Source organism: Meriones unguiculatus, chromosome 19 (assembly GCF_030254825.1).
Source record: "Meriones unguiculatus strain TT.TT164.6M chromosome 19, Bangor_MerUng_6.1, whole genome shotgun sequence".
NCBI lineage: Eukaryota > Metazoa > Chordata > Mammalia > Rodentia > Muridae > Meriones > Meriones unguiculatus.
This window is the reverse complement of record NC_083366.1, coordinates 35,525,186-35,548,200: the sequence shown is the minus strand read 5'-3', so window position 1 is coordinate 35,548,200 and position 23,015 is coordinate 35,525,186. Positions and strand designations below refer to the sequence as shown.

The window sequence follows — 23,015 nt, the reverse complement described above, 5'->3', positions numbered from 1 at the left end:
CAAATATTGTTCACAGTTAACAAGGGTGGCTACTGTCTAGCCTTCCACTTCCTTAGGGCTCTGAGCCCCTGAACCATCTTTCTAGAAGGCAACCCCGATTCCCTAGTGGGACTTCTCTCCTTTCAACTTTCTCCCATCCTCTCAGAACCAGCTTCCTTGAGAGCCCTTAAAGGAATAATAAGTAAACAAATGTAGAGACACAAAGTTCATAAACTTTTAAAAAGGAAATTGGTTCTTCTTCATGTCCTTGTAACCATGAACTCAAGCCCCAGCACCAGACTTCACATGTCCGGAGACCAGCCCCTCTACACCAGGAAAATGTACCTAAACTACCACAGGTTCTCTCTGCACTGGCTTCCTTATTTGTACAAAGGCAGCAGTAGAGTGAGAATCTAGTTAAAGAGGGCATCAGTGCCATTTATCCAGGCCTGGTATAGAGCAAGAAAGTGGCTGAGGGGCTGGAGAGATGGTTTGGTGGTTAAGAGCACTTATTGCCCTATAAGAAAGACTGGAGTTTGGATTCCAGCACCTGTGTCAGTTACAAATGCCTGCAACTTCAGCTCCAACGGATCTGACCCCTCCCATAGGCACACAGAAACACGCACACACACACACAAATAAAAATATTTTAAAAGTAAGTAGCAAGCCAAGCATGGTGGTACAAACCTTCAGTCCCAGCACTTGGGATGCAGATGCAGGCAGAACCCTGAGACCTGAGTTCAAGGCCAGCCTGGTCTTCAGAGCAGGTCCCAGGATACCCAAGGCTACATAGATAAACCCTCTCTCCACACTTTCCCCCAAAAAGTAGCAACTGAAAACTCCACATATTATGGGATATTCTATCCTTGCTCCTATTATCAGATTTCTAGAGGACAACAGAAAGCATTTTATCAGTTCTACATAAGACACTCAAAAACTTGGGTGTGGGAGAGCAGAGCTGCCAGACTGAACTGGAACTTCCCCTAAACTATCAGTTCTGTGAATGATTGGCACGGGCACAACTTCACGTTTGAGCTTTGCTTGTGAATTGAGTTTGTTGTTTTATCCGACACAAGCCCAAGAAGCCTCCCAGGTGTGTGGGAATTGTGTAAACAGGCAGAAAAGAGTCCAGCCACACACTATGGCTGAGACATGTCAAAAATTGGGTATTCTGGCAAGCCAAGTAGGGAATTAATAATATATTTAGAATTTCTAATAAAATGCCTGTCAAGCAGGCAACAACATATTATATACACAAAAAATAAATCCTGCCTGGGTACAGTGCTCTTCCCAAGAAGTATACACTGTGTTCATGAAAATAAAATGACCCAACCCCAGATGAAATGTCTGTTCCCTGGCATTTCCCATAACGTTCCATTCATTTTTGTATTTTTTTTTTTTTTTTGCATCCCTTCTGTAGCTTCACCAATCCTCCCAGACATCAGTGGGTCAAGCAGGCACCCAAGGCAACCTCCTGCACCTGGCTCATGGCCAAGCATCCACATCTCAAAGTCCCGTGCGACAGGCTTCTTCCTCCTCCTCCTCCTCCTCCTCTTCTTCAGCTTTGAGCGTGGGCCAGTTAGTCAGCAGTAAGTATCCTTCTGGCTCCGTTTAATCATGGTGACCTTTTTGCTGCCTGTGGCAATCTGTCCTCTCCCTCCTCTCCTCTCCCTCCCTCCTCCTCCCTCTGTCTCTTCTCTCTTTCTCTCTCTTTCTCCCTGTTTTCCTCTATCTTTTCTCCCTCCTTTATTTTCTAGGGCTGCTAGGCCAATACTGGAATGATGTCTGTGTCCAAGACCATATATGACTTCCTCAGGGCAGCTGGCCCCCACAGCACACTCCTGCATTACAGCAGGCTGGGAGCAGGCTCCATATTCAGGGGACTGCGATGTGCTGAGTCAGACCTGCCACCTCCAAGGGTAGAAACTGATCAGCTTGCAGGGCGTGAGCACACAGCTCTGAGCCGAAATAACCAACAACAGGCATTCAGCCGGACGGGTCAAGCTGCTTTCCTGTGTGTGTGAAATCCCCTGCCATTCCATCTGTAGGTGTCAGAGGAAATAAAGGAGAGCATGCCCGTGGGCGGGTGTGCGAGTGAGCAATGAGCCACCTTCAGTGACACACGGCGGCCACTGCGTGGGCTGGAATTGGATGGAAATCTCCAAACAACCATTCACAAAATAAAACAAGCCTGGAGGCTGCCTCCCTAGGAAAATGGCTTATGATAGCCTGCATATGGTATTCTGGAGTTCGCATATGTCCCTAGAGAAGCCAGCTTATGCAAACAGAAGCGTACAGCAATGCATAGGACAACGGTGTGATTAAATATCCTTTGCTCACTTCTGTACAATTTTTGCTAAATTTTCACATAAAAATCAGACAACACATAAACATATGTACAGATTGCCACCCAACAGGAATCAAGATTCCAACAGTCATACAAAGGCCCAAAACTAGCATCTTCGCCCAGAATGGGGCAAATCTGGTAATACAAAAAGCGATGCTCCCCAAAGGAAAATAGAGCATGCATGTTCAACAACAAAGATAACTCAGACCGGAAAGATGCTGTGGGTGGGGCAGGGAATGGAATGTGGCCCCAGGGAAGGATGTCACCATGCCCAGGTCCTTCAGCCCACTGGCCTGGATCCTCTTAGTCTTGAGTGAGGCTCAACACTAGGCAGCAGGGGCCCCTATGGAGTTTGCCCTTCAGCCTGTCTAGACACGCAACTCCTTCCATCTGACGAGAAACCTTTGTCCCAGCTGAATAAACTCATAGATTAAAATTAATCTTACGATATATTCATCTTTTCTATAAAAAAAACAACACATGTGGTTGTTGAGGGAGAAGGTTCGAATTCTAGCTGAATTCAACTTTTTTATGGGGTTAGCCCCATTTTAAATGACAGTGTGGTGTGTGTTACAGCAAGCTGCTCATAGTTGGTCTTGAAAGGAATTAAAGTCAAATGCAGAGAAAAAAAAATACATGAAATATGAAAGTACAAAACATTCCACTAATGAATGCAGAGTATTTTATTTATTTATTTAATTTTTATTAATTACACTTTATTCACTTTGTATCCCCCCATAAGCCCCTCGAATGCAGGGTCTTACACTTGTATTATATTCAGCATGGCAGGTGGGTGGACACATCTGTCTCTGGCCATGCCATGTCGCACAACTGAGCAAGGAAGAAGTAACTTTTTTTTTTTGGTAAGGAAGTAATAAGGAAACTACTTCATAGGCCAGATGGAATTCAATTACATCACATTTCAAATAGTGGTGTTTAATCAGCAAAATAAAGACTTAGAGGAAACTCCTTTATCACATGCATTGTAAGCAAGAGACAGGGCATCCGTAGGCAGAGCCTGAGAAGGAAGGAGCCCATACCAACTGTGGGTCCCCTTTGCATAAGAGGGTTGGGCAGCAGCAGTGAGCATCCAATTTTGCACAAACTGTGCTGAGCTTATACTCTGTATAGATTTGGGGAGGGAGGGGAGGTGTTATTTCGTTGTTTCTCTTCTGTGTCAAAACCCAATCATGAAAGAATTGCATGACTCACATATTTATAGACCCCATCCCTTCCAGCTCAATGATTTGCTATAATGGCTGATTTCATGCAAACATGTTTACCGTGTGTTGTGAAGCACATGATAAAGGATGCAGCTGCTCAGCTGGAGCAAAGGGTGGAGTCTGAGAAGACCTGAGTGCAGGAACTGCTGTCCCTCTGGAGTCAGGCCAGAGTACGGACACACACACACACACACACACACACACACAAAACCTATGGTTGTGCTCACCATCCCAAAGGCTCTCGTGTTTATTATGGTTTAATTACTTAGGACCCTATAGAGTTTAGAGAGCTGTGCTCCGGGCACAAAGAGGACGAGTAGATTTCTTACGTTACCAATCACACAAACTCTGGTCAGAATCGTAGTTAGTGAATCTTCCAGTCAAAGAGGGTGCTGCCCAACCTTCCACTGGCTAAGAATTAGTATTAAAATGCCTTGCTCAGTCCAGGCCAAAGAATGCCAATGTAATCCCTTGGCAATGCTCAAATAGCCTTCGTGTGTGATGAATTCCATGTCTGAGCTCAGAGTAAACACGTACCACGTAAGCAACCTTGTCAAAGCCTTTTAGCCCTGATGCCCTTCCCTTGAGCTATGCTTCACTCAGTCTACACAGCTCTCACAAATAGACACTGTTTCTATTAGCTGGGCTTTTTCATTTCTTTTTTTTTTTTTTTCATGTGTATGTGCACATGGTGTGTGCCTGTGTGTTCACTTGTATGTGGATGCATGTGTGTACAGGTGCATGGGCATTTGCCTGTGAGTGTGTGTGTGTGTGTGTGTGTGTGTGTGTGTGTGCGCGCGTGAAGAAGCAATGTCGATGTTCAGAATCTCCCTTGATAGATCTTCCATCTTAGTAAGGTAGAATCTCTCAGTCAAAGCCAGAACTCAGCTGTGGCTAGTCTCGTTGGCTGGCTTGCTCTGGAAAACCCACCTCCGCTTATCTTTGCATCTTAACGCTGGAACTGCAGGCAGTACTCCATGGCCACCTGCTATTTACATGGGTCCTGAGGAGCTTCCTGCTGAAGCAAGAGCTCAAATTACTAAGCCATCTCCCCAGCTCTAAGATGGACTTTTAGAAAATCTGAAAGAAAAAAAATCAAATAAACGATTTTAGAACTTCCAGCTTGGTTTGAAATTTACAGTGTACTAATTTTAAATAGGTAGATTTGAGGTTGTAGGTGCTGGGGAGGGCAGCTGTGGCTTTTACTACTACTCTGTAATAAAAGCACTGTCTAGAAACACCTGACTTATAAGCTTGACCCTTCACAAAGATTGCTAGTTACTCTGCCTCAAAACTCAAACTGAACCATGATCTTCATGGAACAGCTTACAGAATAGAGAAATCTGATACAGTCCACTGACATCACCGTAATGCAAGGGCCTCTCCCAAACCACATCCTCAGTCTCTGATGCTTTCTCATATTTTAGCACTATTGGGTAAATGTCCCCACTGTGTGTTATAAGAAGATGCTGAAAAGATGATGGCTGTCTCTGTTTCCCTAAGATTTTCAAACATGCCTTTAGCAGATTCTTTAAAGATACATTTAGTGCCTATAATGATTCCATAATCAGGGATCCAAACAGGATGGTGTTGCTGTGTAGAATGTTCACCTATCTAGCAGCACTCTACACAAATATCAAGGCTAACAACAAGACAGCACTAAAAAAGAAGAGAGAAAGAGATATATTGGTATACATTGAGGTCCCAATTCCACACAAGCCCAGAGAACTGCATTCTCTAAAACAAGTTTGTTCTCACACAGCCTGCATTTTATTTTCATAAAAATCCCTTTGCTTTTTCAGTCCTTGCATTCTGGATTTGATATGGGAACTGTCGTTATACTTTTGAGTCACTGCAAATCCAAGTCCATTGTTACTTAAATCACTGTTGAGTACCTCAACAGAGCCAGGGTCACACAACTCCCTCTGTTGAGCAATGGCCACTCTTAAGATGTCCCCTGGCCATCACTGTTATTCCTTTCTGGCCTGTATTTTGTGCACAGGGATGACTTAATCTTGGACAATTTCTATAAAAGGTACTACTTCCTCCCCTCTCCAGAGACTCTTTACCATAGGTTTCTGGCTAAAGTTACTGGATCCATTTTGAGGGAGCCCTGAAGATTCTTCTTGTGGTCCCAATCAAGCTGACCTCAGATCATCTTCAAAAGTATAATTTCCCCTAAAAGCAAAAGAATGGAAGCCAGGTTGATCGTTCTCACTGTGGAATGTTACACTTTGAGCTAGGCTGAGGGCTAAAGTAATACCCCAGAAAAGCTTCCATTCACCACATGCACATCTCCTTCTTCTCCTCCTCCTCCTATTCCTCCTCCTCAAATGGAAAAATACATATCCCTTAACAAAGGAGAACTGTTGCAACAGTAAAAACAGACAGTGTGTGACAAACTTTGATGCAGAAAAACAGCAAACACCTAAGAGCCCCTAAATACTGCCAGCCAACGTCTGAGACCAGTCCCACAGATACATAATCAAGATAAAGCTTACAGATGTCCAAAGGAGACTTCTGTGAGGCAAACCATGCTATCCAGCTTTTATGAGTAAGAAAAAGACCTTCTTTTCTGGTTTCTCTATAAAACCAGAAGCATGTTCATTGGAGTCTCATAGAAAACATTGGGCATGTGACTGGGACTCACGTCTCTGAACTCTGCAGTGGACATCTGACATCCACACCAACACTTCTCAGAGTACAAAGTGTTCTCTTTAACTGATTATTGTTAAGTAAGAGGATGAAGAAGAAGAAAAAGAAGAAGAAGAAGAAGAAGAAGAAGAAGAAGAAGAAGAAGAAGAAGAAGAAGAAGAAGAAGAGGAAGAGGAAGAAGAAGAAGGAAAAAGAAAGAGAGAGATAAAGAAAGAAAGAAAAAGAAGAAAAGACAGAAAGAAGAAAGGAAGGAAGGAAGGAGGGAGGGAGGGAGGGAGGGAGGAAAGAAAGAAAGAAAGAAAGAAAGAAAGAAAGAAAGAAAGAAAGAAAGAAAGAAAGAAAGAAGAAAGAAAGAAACCAGCACAATCACAAGTACAGGCTTAGTTACAAGGCTTGGGAACTAGCAAGGAGATACAAACTAGAGAGCTGGTGGAAGAGAAAAAAGATGAAAGGAAATATTTTTGTAAAATTTCTGAGTGCGTCCTAAGCTCACCCCCATATTGCACTGGGGTGTGGTGTGTGTGTGTGTGTGTGTGTGTGTGTGTGTGTGTGTGTGTGTGTCTGTGTCTGTGTCTGTGTCTGTGTCTGTGTGTCTGTATGTGTGTGCTGGCAGCTTAGGCTCAGTAGATTATAGAAGGCCTTCCATAAAAACTAGTCCTTCCTACAATGGTTAACTCAACCGATTCTGATTAATCTAAAGATGAGACTAGTAAAACCTGAAGGGCTATCTCCCACACAGACATCTAACTTGACAGACAGAACACTTTCTCCCCAATCACAGGCCACACTGGCCTTCCCATCCCCCTGAGCCACATAGCTTTGCTACTTTCCTATGCAATCCAGAAGGGGTGAGGAAAGACAGAAGTGGGGGTAGGGAGGCCCTCTCAGGAACCCCTCTCACCAGGCCTGCCTGCATCATCAGTCGTAAGACAGATAAGCAGGCAGTTTTTCTGTACCATCAAACCTGCTGGATGAGAACATGAATGGGTTCAGGAAAACAGTGGTGGGAAGAGGATACCACACTCAGGCTCAGTAAAGCTAGAAGCCGAAAGGCAGACACAGATGCAGCAGCAGGCAGGTCCCCTGCCACAGAACACCTGGATGGCCTGTGAAAATGTGCCCTTGGCCCCATCAGGTCACTCAAGCCTGTCAAATTAAGAGAAGCACTGGTCTAAACGCCATGTTTGTACAAATAAGGGCTCTGGGGGTTTTCTGTTGTTGTTTGGTTTGGTTTTTAATTTTGAGTTTTGAGCATCCTATGTTACTTGCAAGGCTGCCAAATAACTCACTATCTGTGAAAGAGACTTGGCCAATCTTTCCTTTCACTGTTCTGTTCTGTACCAGCAGGTGCCTCTTTCTATGCTAAATCAGGATCCCTTGGCTACTAATTTTTTTGCCTCTCTCCTCTCGAAAGTAGACTTTTTAAACTTTTTCTTAATACTAATATTTCTTCCTTCCACCATGAAGGACTTTTTTTTTTTACCTAGACACACTGTAAATGTCTCTTGTGAATGTACTGTGGCCTTTGGAAACGACAGCCACTGCGTCACTTAGTATTTCCTGCCTAAGCCCCAGAACCAAGCAGCAAGACTGCCCACAGTCTAAACTCAGGCTGACAGCTCATCTTGGACACGCAGCAAATGTGAGGGAGGCTGGGGAAGAGGAGCTGGGGAGCAGTGAGAATCAGTTCCAGGTGACTGGGCGTGACTACTGCAAAATGTAGGTCCCGTGCACCTGAAAGGACATTAAAAAAATCTTGCCTTTCCTTTAAAATCCCTTACTTCTATTGCTGGCAAGTAATTTTAAAAAAAAATTGTGTAAGCCTTCCAATGCTGCTCATTTGCAGGTCCCTCTTCTATGATGGTATTAATGAGGAAATGAGGGAAGGGCTAGAGGCTGCCAGATGTGCAGGTGTGGTCTCCCAGAATTCTTTGTGAACCCTGAGAACCACTCCATACTAAGGATGGAGGGATTTAAAATTCAGAGGACAGTCTCCACCACAAAACACCCGAATAAGCCTTCATTGACTAAATGTCAGATTTCAAGAAGAAAAGTCTGGGGGTGGGGTGCTAAAAGAAAATTTTCAATTCATCTTATCCAAATCAACTTTATAAACAAACAACTCTGCAAGCCCTGATGTCACATGAAGGTTCTCAGTGTGCTACTGTGAAATGGTCATCTCTTGGATAAGCTCCTTCAGTCCGTGCTCAAAAAGCAAAACCCTTACATTCTCTGTAAAGAAAGATAACCCCCCCATCCTCTCTTCTCTGCATACCTAGAATCGCACCACCAGATTTTTGTTTTATTTTCTTCATTTTTCCTTTTCTCGCTTTTTAATTGAAAACAGACTTTTCCATACAGTATATTCTGATTATGGTTTTCCTTCCCCCAATGCCTCCTAGATCCTCTCCACCTCCACTCCCACCCAAATCCATAATCTTTCTCTCCCTCCCTCTCTCTCTCTCTCATTAAAAACCACCTAAAAATTAATGATAAAATAAAAATCAGAATAGGATAAAACAAGCAATCAGAAGCAAAAAATAATAAATAAACAAGAAATGCATACAGATACAGAGATACATACATTCACACACAGAGATAGCCCATAAAAACATAAAAATCAGAAACTGTGCTATATACACAAAAGACCTGTAAGATTTAAAAAAAAAATAAAATAAAAACTTTTTTAAACCTCCAAAACTGTCATTGACTTTGTTCTGTGTTGACCATCCGCTGCTGAGCACAGGTCCTGCCCTTAACAGTGATTTGTATACCCAGTGACACTTCCACCACCAGTTCATGATTCTCTCCTTTTTCTGTAGCTTCTTCATGCCTTTGTGTTATGCCCCAAACCCCAATAAACTATAAGAACATGCCTCACTGCTCCAGCGAGAAGTCGGGAGTCGCTCAGAAGCACTTACACACTGAAAACCACCCTCCAATCTGTGATGAAATGAGGACTAGAGCTATGAAAATTCTAAGGTCCTCTTAAACAGTCTTGCTGGGTTGCCCTGTTTGGCCTTGGACTCCTGGGGTTCAGTTTACCCTCTGGCTTCAGTACCCTTGCACCTGGCCAGGGGGGTTGTTTAATATGAAGATAAATGTACAATGTATACCTGTATTCCTCCTTTTATTGACAGTACCTTTCCCGCAGCCAGGTGGGATCACTCCCCTGTACTGACAGAAGCTATACACCAAGTGCTCTAGGCCCCTCCCCATCAGACGACACACACCTTCCTTATTTAAAAGTAGTTTAAAAAAATCGTCACTTAGAGCGCAAATGTTTCTCTTAATAACATCCAGAGAGTATATAGTTCTGAGCCCGGAAGAGTACCACAGCCTACCACAGTTCTGGGACAAGAACCGAAATTCACTGAAATTGATGGGTTGCTGCGCAGAAAGAGGAAGAGCAACTCTCAGCTGAGTCTGAAGAGCGAGGTGAAGAACAATAGAGATGGTGTGCTGCAGGAGTGACTTCCCTACAGGCAGCATTGAGCTGCACGGAAATCTCCCACCAGGCCCAGCTCATGCTGGCTCCAGCTTGGTGAACGCTTTCATTTATCCAGGGATCAGTAGCCAGGGGGGAGAAAGTTTCATTCTCCAGCTGTTGTGTCATTTCCCTTGATAAGTCCTAAATTGACCGCGTTATCCGGCACCAAAGGAGCCTTCCTGTGGTAGGCAGTTTTTATTATGTGCCCTTTCAGGAGACAAAGGCAGCTGTGTCAGTAAACCGCTATGGGGAAAAAAGACAATATTATTCTCACAGCTTCATAACCATGCTCTTCTGAGGGGTAATGTGAACATAAGAAATGAGGTGAGATTACCATCTATTACCTCAGCTACATGGCGATCAGGTGAAGGGAAAGCACAGAGTGCCATTTCCTTCGTGGGCAATTGTTAGCATTGAGAATTCCAATTAAGACATTTCAAACAGAAACCTCCTTGTGTTTATGGTTTTTGTAGCGCATATGAAGGGGCTTCCCAGCAAAGTAGGGCTGATTCCCTCTAGCAAGAGCTTCCCCTTGCTGGCTGCTGCAGTTAAGTCCTGAAGAAGTGTGCTCTTGCTTTGGGGCATGCAGGAGTGGCTTTGTCTGGGATAGAAGTGTCTTGAAGGATGGCTGGTGAAGGAGGAAGGGGTGTTGAAGGATGAGAGACAAGAGACTGGGATGGTTTCCCCATCGCTCTATGGCTGCTCAGTGATAAACATCCTGACCGGCTGTGTGTTGACATGTTGATCCTATTTTAAAAACATCTCCGCAGATCCTCAAACGGCAGCAGGTGAGGTGGACGGGGTTAATCTGGAGGAGATCCGAGAATTTGCCAAAGCTTTTAAAATCCGACGCCTGTCCCTTGGCCTGACCCAGACTCAGGTGGGGCAAGCCCTCAGTGCCACAGAGGGCCCCGCCTACAGCCAGTCGGCCATCTGCAGGTAACGGGCACTGCATGCTGTCACCTGTCCTGGCCAGGCCGGGCCCTGTTTGTCTTTGCAGCTCAGCTTGTCTTCTTTGGGTGGGCAAATGGGAAAAAAACAGAGCATGGGGATGAAAAGCGGTGTAACTTGTTTGTTGGGACTGGTGATGTCGATGCAAAATGGGGTGCCAATGAAGCGCTGAGGGGTCCTGGCCTCCTAACTCATATCAACTCCAAGAACTTCCAAGGCTGACAGGTTGAAATATGTTGCCCTAGGCAGGGGTCTCCATTGTCCTCCATGCCCCTGCCAGGTGAGGATGCCAACTCTTGTCCACACATGGGCACCCTGAGCAGAAAGCAAAGCTTCTAGGTCCACCGTGCTGTGAATTACCCAGAGATGGCTCTACGGTTTCCCATGAAACACACATTTTAACAGGTTTCACTGTCTTGTGGAAAGAGTTTTTATAACTTGCTTTCCCAGACACATCTTTATGAGCAGGGGGGAAAAGTAGGTAGAAGGAAGAAATAGACAGGGAAAAAGATCTGTTTTAAATGTCTTGCAAACGGGTAGTGAATCCAGCCTAACTGTACCCACACCCTCCCTCCCCCCCACATTAAGTAAATAAATGACTGAATCCAGCCTTGGTTGTGTTTGAGTTGATGCGGGTTAAGTCTTCAGGAGCAGCCCCATGCCTGCATGTGGGTTGCTCTAATCCCATGTTTATGCATGAAGGAAGGAAGGCACTCTGCAGGAGCTTTTTCCTCTTGGGCAATGCCTTAGGAGTCCTCCTCCATCAGGAACAGCCAAGAAACCAACTCTAAACTCATCTAAGTGGATTTTGTTCTTGGTGATCCATGAAATGCTGTCTTTTTATCTGCTCTTTATACTTTTAATGTATTCCCCAAAGGACAGGAGCGTACTTTCCCTGCAGTTTAAGACTAAGGTTATAAATAACATCAGTATGGGGTGGAAGCTTGCGGCTCACATTTTGCTCAATGATTTTCCATAAAACCCATTGATTGTTGTTAAATACAAAAAGCACCATAGGATCCTCTCACTTCTATGGTCTCCCCTACTGTTTTTTCTTATAAGATACCTCCCTGTAGAAAATAACCTTTATTCAGTCTATACAAGGATACTGCTGCTGGGAAATTTATATCGAGGCTTGTATATGTTATTCCAAACAACACATACAGAAGCATCAACCTTAACAAGCAACATCAATAATGGGAATACTGTCACTCGCTGTCGAGAGACATTCATTTTGTCTGGCCCTGATACCTTGTGATCAAGGAAGCCACAGGTTTGGTTTTTTTTTTGTTGTTGTTGTTTTTTTTTTCGGGGGGGGGTTGGTTTTTTGTTTTGTTTTGTTTTGTTTTGTTGCTTTGTTTTGTTTTGGATGCCAATTTGCGATTGTTACCAAAGAGGTAAATTCTTCTTTGGCTTATTTTAGCCCTGAAATCTTATTTTCCTTTTATCGACTGGAGAGTCCTCTAATGTTTCAACTCATACACAGACACGGATTCCTGGGAATCCCTAATCAGATATGCTGATTTGTCAAATCTTCCCCAGAGGGAAGCGAAAGATGCCGAAGATTGCAGACTTCTAGAAATGTTGTTATTGGTTAACAGAGCAGACACCCAGACTTCAGGGCCTTTATCCGGCTTCTAGTGTTTCAGCGATGCTGTTTTAGAAGCTGTCTATCCTAATTAATTAATTAATTAGTCTTTAATCGACGCTTGACGTTGGAATAGTCTCAGTGAGTTCAAAGCCTGGGGAAGGATGTATGTCAGCGCCGGCACACTGAAGCTCCACTCTGTGCTGACTGGCTGTAGGGACCCTTAGATGTTATGTGAGAACCTTCTTATCAGAGGTACAAAGGGACGATGACACCAATATGCCAGACATCCCCATCACGAGCTTTGTCCCTTGGTGTCATGGCCCTGTGAGGCCATTTGTGATGCTAATTATTACAGTGGTGGCTTTGGGGAGCCTGCCACAGGTGACACACTTATTAATAATACTAAGTGATTAGCTACCCTTGGTCTGAGAGCAGACGACTTCTGCCTTCCTTAGGAAGGGCTAGAAGCTGCATTTTTTTTTTCAAAAATAAACAAATGGCTTCTTGAACTCTGTGTGGGAAGCAGTGCCATGTAGTTAAACCCTTCATAGCATTTGAGCTGCTCATCTCAACAAAAGGATCTAAAGACACCCTCTAACAATCAGATCCTGGCAAAAAGAAGACGTCCACCCTGGCCTATCCTTTCGCAAGCATCTTAAAATGCCAGATGATTGCTTTTCAGCAACATGGAACACTTTAAAAGAGACAAAGTCTGTGCCCACTGCTGTCAATAGGAGGAACATGAATTTGGACTTAGAATAAAGAAACAAATGAACAAAAGGAGCCGGTCCTCCTTTGTATTTCACTGACAGTATGAATTTAGTACCAGGAAGGACTTTTTAAAACCCTCTATATAATTTTGTCCAGGATGCTTCGTATTTTTTTAAAGTAAATGTAGCAAAGAATCGCTGATGGCAATTGATATATAGAAGACCTCATTTACAGAAAATGATATCATTCAAGTACAGTTTGCAGATATCCCACATTAAACACAGCGTGACGCCCTGGTACAAAAGTGCACCATTACACTGGATGGTGATTGGAAGGCATGAGGCGGCCTAAGCCCACCCAGGGGTGGGGTATTCCATGGTAATTACAATGTATCCAGCTGTTTAGGCCAGAACTGTAAAGTAACAACTGGTCTATGTTTTACCTGGATGGGAGGCATGTTGTTAACTTACATACAGGGAAAATTGTTACCAGAGAGAAAGAAGTTAAAATAAGACACAAGGGGAGATAAAAAGAGAGGCATGAAGAGGAGCTTGGCCTGGTGGCCATCTCAGGCTACGATAATAGCTGTGATATTTTTCAAAACCAACACAATGGAGAGGAAAACCAAAAGTAAGACCATTTTAAGTAAAAGAATATGACAATTGTTATCGTAAGTGTCACTTTCTTGGTTAATTTCTGCCTTAAGAATTCTGAGGGTTGGAGCACTAAAGCTGGGAACAGCTGAAGAGGCAGCTTAGATCTCAGAATATGGAGGGAAAAGGCCTGCGAGTTGCTTGTATTCCCACAGTCTATGCTGGTGCCCCCCCCCCTTCCCTTCCGTGTGCCTGGGGATCTGCATGGCTGGCATGGAGCTTGCTGGGCGGGTGGGTGCTGGCTGGGACAGGGCTGGCTATCTTGAAGCTGGCTGCTAATCTGGAGTGAATTCACCCTGCCAGGCAATCAGGCAGGCAGGCAGGAGGCCCACCCTGGCAGAGGACTCAGTGTAAGACTGTTCTTTCTCAATTCTCCCCCCAGACACACCATCCTGAGAAGCCACTTTTTCCTACCACAGGAAGCCCAAGAGAACACTATAGCTAGCAGTCTGACAGCCAAACTGAACCCTGGCCTTTTGTATCCTGCCAGGTTTGAAAAGCTGGACATCACCCCTAAAAGTGCCCAGAAGATCAAGCCGGTGCTTGAGCGGTGGATGGCTGAGGCTGAGGCCCGCCATCGGGCAGGTATGCAGAACCTCACGGAGTTTATTGGGAGTGAGCCATCCAAAAAGCGCAAGCGGCGCACCTCCTTCACACCCCAGGCCCTTGAGATCCTCAATGCCCACTTTGAGAAGAACACACACCCCTCAGGGCAGGAAATGACCGAGATTGCTGAGAAGCTAAACTATGACCGGGAAGTAGTTAGAGTTTGGTTCTGCAATAAGAGACAAGCTCTGAAGAACACAATTAAGCGTTTAAAACAGCACGAGCCCACCTCTGCGGTCCCCCTGGAGCCCTTAGCAGACTCTCCAGAAGAAAACTGCTAGACACACCGCTCACGGTCAGAAGGAAGCACCACAGAAACTAACCACTACCGTGAGTCTCCACAAGAAAGAAGGAAAGGAAGAAAAAAAGAAAAGAGGATTTAAAGACACCCCCAGTCATCATCTCCCTTGTATGTAAAAGACTGAAAAACAAAAACTACCAAATGGGCAGAATGGTTTATACGTGTCTGTTGGTTTTCCAAAAAAAGGAAAAGGAAAAAGAAAAAGAAGTTTTAAATTTTTAAACAAGAAATACACCACATGGAAGGGGTATGTGGTAGGATCATTCCCTCCCTGACTTGTCTCCCTCAAGCCAGTTTTTTAAAGCAAACCAAATAACCACTTACTTTTTTCTGTATATGACGAAAATGTGAACACCTTTTAAGGAAAAAGAAAAAAAACTAAACCAAAAACAAAACAAAAAACCAACAACAACAAAACAAAACTAACAACAACAACAAAACAAAAAAACAAAACAAACAAAAAAAAAAAAAAACGCCACCGCAAACTTGTATCTGTTCAAAGCGAATGCAAGCCTGCCACCTGGAGGACTGACTGCAGCCCTTCAGGGACTAAGTGCTGATCACTGCAAACCCTTATTAACCAAAGTCGGAAACACTGCAAACGCTGTTGCTTGTCTACTGGCCTCCGCGTGTAAAGCTGTGTTAGGAATTTTTACGTTTGTACCAACAGAAAAGTAGGAAGCCTGCTTTCTCCCGTCTTTCTCACCTGTTGTCTCTGCCACCGGGATGGATGCCACTGTCAAAATCATCCTGTATGGCTCACTCTCTATCAATCTGCTTCTTAGCAGATGACGTAGCTTCTCCTTCCCCCTGAATTGTGTTGTTTCCTTTTTGTTTTGTTTTGTTTTCTTTTAGGCAGGTGGTGGGGTGGAGAAACAACCTGGAATGTGTGCCAAAGCATTCATGGCTTTCTTCTATGAGTTGTAGGTTTAAGGGGGGAAAAAAATGGAGCTCACACCTCCCTTCTTCCCCTATTTCTCCATCTTCCTTTCATGTGGCTCCTGAGATCTTCTGGAAGATAGCAGAAGTGGGAAGAAAGTTTCCTTCCCACTCCAATCCTGCAGAAATGTAAGCAAGACTCCAAAATAACTAGGGATGACCGCTGGATGACTGTCAACACTGGCAGGGGCTGTCATTGCGCTCTCTATCCACACCAGAGATTGGGATCTTTTTCTCCATCTACTAGCCACATGTGTGGAAATCTGATCAAAACTAATTCTGTAATATAAACATAAGTTGCACATGTGGTTCAATACTTACATCTGTGTTATGCTTCTGTTCAAAGCAATCTTTCTCAGAAGTCTGATAGCCAAAGAAATGACTCAAGGTTTCAGTCAAAACACACACACACACACACACACACACACACACACATACACACACACAAGCATGTCCATACTCATCCACCTCGTACAAAGAGAGAGGCCACAAAGAAAATGATAGTGACCTAGATTGTTAGAGGCTGTCAAGGGTCCTGTTAATCTCACCTTTTTCTGCTACTTCTTTCATCAGAAAGTGTTGGTAGACATTCGGAGCTGGAGGACAACTGTTCTTGGGATATATAAATTGGATAGAAATGTGACAGGCAAATTTAAGCCATTGGAATTGGGCTCTGGCCTCCTGACTAGAAAAAAGTTTTAGCACAGGCTCTCCAATAAAGGAAAATATGCAGATGTAGCTCATAAAACACAGCAGAAGAGCCTTCACTGTCACCATATTAATTCATATTAGTTCCCCAAGCCATGGGCCATGAAACCCAAGAAGGCCACAGAGCCAAATAAGGGTGACGGATGGCAGGACAAGGGAACCCCTGGAGCCTGCAGATGTTTTCACCCAGATGAAGGCAGAGGGTTCCATCAAAGCGGGTGAAATAGGACCATCAATGTGCTTGTTGTCAAAATGTAAATATTCATGAGTAACTAAAAAGCATGCTCATGTACTGTCTAGAGGCAAATCATGAAAGGGAAAGAGAAACCCCACCTCACGACGCCCAGTTGATTACAAAGACCATCTCCTCCCCGTAGCACACTCCTCCCACCCCGGGGTTCTAGCTTTTTGTTCTGTTGGCTCCTTTGCTGGTTATGAAAATGGAACGATGTAATAGTCCCTTCAGGTGGCTCAATCAGCAATCATAAAACTCCCAACAAGGAAACTCAGTAACAATAGTCCTAGAAGTACAAAGAGTCATTGATAAAGGTGTTTCCGTGCCACCAGTCTGATGCTAACTGGACCACATCCACCCTGATCAGTGCCAACACCACCATGGTAGCATTTCACTGCAAAACCGCACAGATACCAGCAACCCAGAAACCGAAACCTTATTGATTAAAACAGATTTTGTATTCTCCTAGGACCTGCTCCAAATTCCATCAAGAAAAGCTCCCCAAGAAGAGACGTTAACAAGATAACATGTGACGGATGCTAAATGTTTAAATCAGAGCCGGCAGCAGGCACGTGTGGCTGCTCAGTTCTGACGCCTATAATTGGGAGAGCCTAACTAGAGTAGTGAAAATATAAAATAAGAGTAACTACCTGGAGCAGAGCAAAAAAAGAAAAGAATTCATCCCATGGTTGTAAAACTATTCATGTGCAGTGATTTTTTTATAGTTTTATAATTTTGTATTGTTTTATAAATTATTTATATAGTGTTGTAATGCTTCTTATATTGATTTTTTTACTGATAAATTTTTTGCTACAAGGCAAAAAAGATGCCTGAACAGATTCTTAGGAATATAAACTGTACTTGGGAACACATAAGCCTTCAGGAACTGCACTTACTGCTTAATTTTATTAGACATTTATTATTTCCTCTGGTAAACACTTTCATATGCCAATAGCATCTAAGTGTCTTTTGGGTTTTCATGAACTGAAGGTTAAGGTTAAGGTTGCCACCAACAAAAAGTAAAAGCCACTTTGGGCGTATGTGATTGTATTTCAAGCTTCTGCGTCTTTCTCACACATTGTTTAAATTGTTGTCATCTTCATTTTCTTCATTATTGATGAGACATGACAGCCAATATTGTATTTTACACTTGCTTGCGGGGGTTGTTTTCTCTTTCAACCAAAAAGATATTTTGAATAGTTAAAAGTTTCACTTGCCTTTGCAAGTTTTGGACTCTATGTCGTGATCACACAGTTACACACACAATATAACACAAACAAGAACAGAAAACAAACAAATAAACAAACAAAAGGAGCTGGGGGAAGCAGAACAAAACAAGTAGAGGCGTATCAAAGAACTCAAGCTGTAACCAAAAAGAAATCCCATTGCCTTTGCTCTCTTCTCTACGCTGGACCAAAGCTCAGTATATGTAGAAATATGCACATTGTGTAGATATGGCTAAATGTTGCTGACAATCTTGCAATACTAAACTGTTCCTATTTTAAGAAAAAAAAAAAATCACAAACTGTTCATCAATGTTTTACCTCAGCACTCTACTTGTACCCAGTTAATGATCAAGCATTAAAAACAATGGAGAAAAAGAAAAATGATTTTCATTTCCATGTCTGACTGTAAAATCTGTTTGGATGGTATTTTGTAACGAGCTTTTTGTCATGTGACTTGCTTGTCTTCAACTTGAAATTCCGTGAGGCACATTGGCTTATTTGTTGTTGAAAGGTGAATTTTTTTTTTAATTCTATTTTTAATTCATTATTTCGTCCTCTGTGCTGTGATCTAGACTGGTCACCAGGGTCACTGAATGAGGCGCGGCAAAGAAATCTGCTTCTCCATGCCTGGAGAAGGCAGCAGGAGAGAGGGCAGGAAAATAGACTGGGTTGTTCTGGAAAACAAACAAACAAACAAACAAAATCATCATGGCGAGACATTGACATGATAGACTTGTGACCAAGAAGCCAAACTGGATATTGAAAAGCTCCTTACTTGTTCTAACATTGAAACCAAAGCTGACTTATCTGCACAGGTTGCTTAATGTTTAAAAATAAAAATAAAAACTGTACTTAATCTAGAGCAATATCTGTATGGTCCGTAAAGCTGCACTTTGTGTATTTCTTAACAGCTTCAGATCTGTCACCTTTAATTTGTACCATGAAAAATAAAGATTTGTTTGACATGAACTTCGCAGCTAAGTGTGTCTTGCACTCTGATATGTCACTCAAATTGTAGGCATTCATTTAAGCGTGTGTTACAACCCTATAAGTTGAGAAAAGAAAACACCGTAATTCATTATTTTTTCTTTTTATTGCACATTACAGAACTCTCACTCCGGCTTGCCCAAATAATAAGACACCGTGTCTTATGACTTAATGGGAAGCCATCTCGTACATGGCAAACACAGTTGGTTCAGGCTCTTCACCTGCTTATCACACTTGGCTAAATTCCCGGTCTGGCCCTCTAACAATCACCCACAGGTCATGGTCCTTCCTCTCTTCTCTAAGCAGTGGTACAGGGCAAGTTGTGCTTAAGTCAAGCAATTGCAACCACAGGCTTACTCTTGTTGAGGTGGGACACAGAACCCCACAATGACAGGACCACCAGAAGGAAAGGAGAGTCTCCCCAAGGACCAAAAGATGGAAAATGAGACATGGCAAGACACAGATAAAGCTGGGAACCACTGCAGTCTTCTTTGCTCAGCTGGAAGCGAGCTGTTGCAGAGAGCTCTTCCAGGAGACCTCTTTCTGCTGCTCCCAGCAATATCATGCGTAAATTACAAATTCTACACATCTAGAACCTACTGGTAGGAGGAATAAATTAATTCTGGTATGTAATATGCTAACTTAAAGGAATGTAGAATCATCTGTCCTTTTTTTTATGCCAATTAAACCTATAATATTTGAAACTCAGATCCCCGTACATTTGGTGACCTTCAGCAAATATTTCCTAAGGTGCATAGAGATCTGTGTCTCAGCCTCACCAAAGCCTGAGTGCTCATGCAGATAATAGACAGACAAAGAAGCAAGATTGTTCCAAGACTGACTTTAAAAGGTTCAAATACTGATGCCTCTGCCCTCATGGATGAGAGAAAGAAAAGAATAAAGAGAATATATATATATATAATATATACATATATAGCTAGAGCCAGCCAGAGCTATTTTAAGCTTTCTTTCCATATAGAAGACGCTAAAAATAGTTTATGATGCTAGAACACAATATGTGTCCTCTAAAAATACATGCATCACTTAAATTCAATCATCTTGTATTCCACAAATACCTTCTAAGTGCTTTGTGTGACAAAACAGTCTATGTATTAAAGATTCAGAAACAGAATTTTTTCAAAAACCAATATTTCTTCTGAAATTAAAATTGGCCCATGTTTTCTCATGCTATAGTAATCTACAAATAAAAATAAATTCCGAAATGAAAGTGGTGATAGGCTCACTTAAAAGTAAAGAAAACATGAGTAAATATCGATACTTTTGGCTCAGAACATGATCACCTGTGTCATTAAATTATTCCAAAGGCTGTTCTGGTGATTATTTCCTGTAGAATTGGCCACACAGACCCAATATATCCAATGCAAGGGCAGAAGAAATGAGTTTGACCGGAGTACACAAGCTTTGGGTCACAACGTTATAGATAAATTAAATTCTTCTGTAATAAAAATGGCTCCAGCTCCTTGTCCATTGCCCTGCCCTTTGAAAGGAGTCCAACACAACTCTGTCCATGTGATTCATTTACTGTGCTCTACGGGAATCCATGGTCAAAGGGAAAAGGTGACAGCTAGGTGGATTTTATTATATAGGGTAAAAAAAAAAATCTATTGTAAAAAACATAAATTCCCACACTTTCTTAAAGAAGGATCATGAACATAATTTATTCTCTTTTGGCAGCCTTCTGTTTGCTTATCTTTGTTAATGGATAGATAGCAACTGTCCCAGGTTCTAAGGCAGAAGTCTGGGAACGTCTTCCAAGCCCTGCACACGTGTGTGCACATACATGTCCAGAATGGATAAAAGCAGGAGGAAGCCAGGGTGGTTTGACCATCAAATGTTCTTCATCCTGAACTTTCTAAAAGTCAGCCATGGGTCACACTTAGAGGGGGGAACTGAGTAAACACTAAATCTCATTTAATGCATAATTGCTGTGATAAAATAAACTGGTCTCTAAGCAGGCAAGAGAGAATGGTGCCTAATCCATTAGAATGAGCCATATAGGAACGTAGTCAGTGGAACTAAGGGATCAGCAGCAGGAGGAAAGGACACTGGACTTATGAGGTGAAATTTTAAAGAGATGACCACAGGTGGAGGAGGGGAAGCAGCAGGGGAAAAGGAGCCACTAGAAATGACAACAGATTGTAGGCATATAAACAACTCCCACTGCAGATTTATAGCCCCTGGTCAAGGCAGGTTAACCTGCTAAACTAAACCCTTTATCTTTCTCCTCCTTGACTCTGAACACCCAAAAGGGGGACTCATCAGAGTTCCTGTTGCTAGAAACTTAGATTCCTAGAGCCAAAGTTTCTCTCATTCTGCTATGGTCTACTATTCACTATGCCCAGTCAATTACATGTTCCTTCCATTAGTATTTCTTCATATCTCTAAGTATATCTATGGTTTCCTCCCTTCAAAATGTGTAGATTGAAGTCCTCATTTCCATCGTCCCTCCAAATGTATGATTTTTTTTTTAAGGATGGGAAGAAAAAAAATGAGACAACAGTTATCTCCATAATCCTCTGTGTAGCCTCAGTTTATCAATGTCTCAATAACGAGAAAGGCCGAGCTGGATGAGGCATTTAGTCCCCTAAGTGGACACATCTACCGGCCCTCCCGACATATTGATTAGCCAATCGATTTCTAAGATTTATAGAAACATACTCACTGCCAAAGTCTCTGAACACCTCTAAGACAGCAACATTAGGCAACATAGAGAGGTGGATTTTCCCTGTCCCAAAGGCTTCCTCTTGCCTTTCAAGAGTTTTAAATGCACATTAAATGTAGCCTCTGTGTCATGCACTGAAGATTATCTAACAGAGGTTTACCCAGGGACCAAAAAGAAAGAGTTTGTAATGCCACAAGCATTTACAAAACCTTCTCTCTCCAGCATTCAGAAACTGATGGAATTTTGATCCTGGAAATGACCTTAAAAGCCACTGATGATGATCCTGAGCACTAACTGTTGGTGTGCAGTCTTTCATTGATCCAAGCAAAGTTAGAAAACAGGAGTCAACAGAGTAAGTTTCCCTAAATCTAAGTTCAGTTAAAGAACAACTCAGTATTCGGGGATTATATCCTTTCTATTTGGGGCATTGAAATATATGGTTCATTTTATAAAATTATGGTAGCTGGGAGTTATTTTAAATAATATCTTCAATTAACAAAGTAGAAAATGACATATACCTTTACCTTTGAATTTTATTAGTTAGTGAAATTCAAAATCTACAAATCACTGACTTTTCAGAATACTGAAGTTCAGAAAGGCTAAGAGAGCCACTAAGCCAATGGCACAGTGTGGGTGGAGAGGGGGACTCCTATCTCCCACAAATCCCATGCTGCCTATGGTTCTGAGAAAATTATCTCAGCCCTCAACAGTATATATTCCAGACATGTTAAAACTTGAAAATTCTTTCCTGTTTGGGGAATTTCTTTCCATGGTTTAGGTCCTGGTAGAAGTCAGAGATCAACTCTTAGAAAGCTGAAGTTAGGCTTTACTTCCCGTGCCTCATCCCTGGGAACTTTGGAGTTCTTGAGTTAAAGCCCAGGCAGGCAACTGAGAGGCACCCTCCTAGGAATGTGACTTCAAAGTGGTAGCTCAGAGGTGCCAAGTCCATGAGAGATTTGGCTGACAGTAGAACTGAGAAGCACAGCAGAAGTGAAAAGAGACTATGACTGCAGAGGCTCTTCCCAAACCAAGCCCTTCCCTTTATGGCTGTGCTGTTGACGTCCCAACCGCCTTGACTCCTCCCTTTCCCAGCCTGGTTCTGCATGCCTCCCATTGATTCTGTTTCAGGTCACCTGACTAGGTTTCTGCTGTTGGTAGCCAACAGCCTTGATTGCAACCCTCCTCTAATTAGCACTGACCAGTGTCAGGATGTTTTTACCAAACTACACGGAGAAGCAAACCGCTTTTTTTCCCCAGCCCCTCCTAGACAATTGCCATTGTTAAAGACAAAAATACAGAAAACCTGGTTATGTTGGGATTTCAGATTAGCAACCAATAATTTGTGTGTTGTACAGCAATATTAACGGTATAATAACACTGTTTCTATCTGAACTGAAAATTTAACTGGGCTCTATGAACTTAGTACCAACTTATAGGCCAATGACCCTACAATATCTGATTAGAGTACATCTAAGCCCTCACCATATATAACTCACCACACAAAAATGGCAGTGCCTGCCATACTCTATTTTCTTTTAAAGGAGATCTATATAAATATTCCTGGTTTTGTTATTTTTTTATTGTTTGAAATTATAATATAAATTACATCATTTCCCCCTTCCATTTCCTCCCTCCAAACTCTCCCACACTCTCTCCTTGCTGTTTTTTAAATTCATGATCTCTTTCTTTATTAACTGAAGGTACGTTTGCATAATCACATTGCTTATATG

General features: G+C 42.7%; 1 protein-coding gene across 2 annotated transcripts in view; it reads left to right on the top strand.

Annotated features, from left to right (window-relative positions):
• The window catches only part of Pou6f2 (POU class 6 homeobox 2), a 380,942-nt gene extending 362,373 nt beyond the window's left edge, over positions 1–18,569 (top strand). The window contains exons 7-9 of one of the 2 annotated variants that reach the window (XM_021652839.2): positions 1,400–1,568; positions 10,465–10,633; positions 14,091–18,569. In XM_021652839.2, coding sequence (XP_021508514.1) covers positions 1,400–1,568; positions 10,465–10,633; positions 14,091–14,487 — 735 coding nt within the window. In that variant the 3' untranslated portion in view covers positions 14,488–18,569. Of the gene's footprint in view, positions 1–1,399; positions 1,569–10,464; positions 10,634–13,982 lie in introns of both variants that reach the window. The other variant, XM_060372425.1, reaches the window with a different exon arrangement.
• The last annotated feature ends 4,446 nt before the right edge of the window (positions 18,570–23,015 follow it).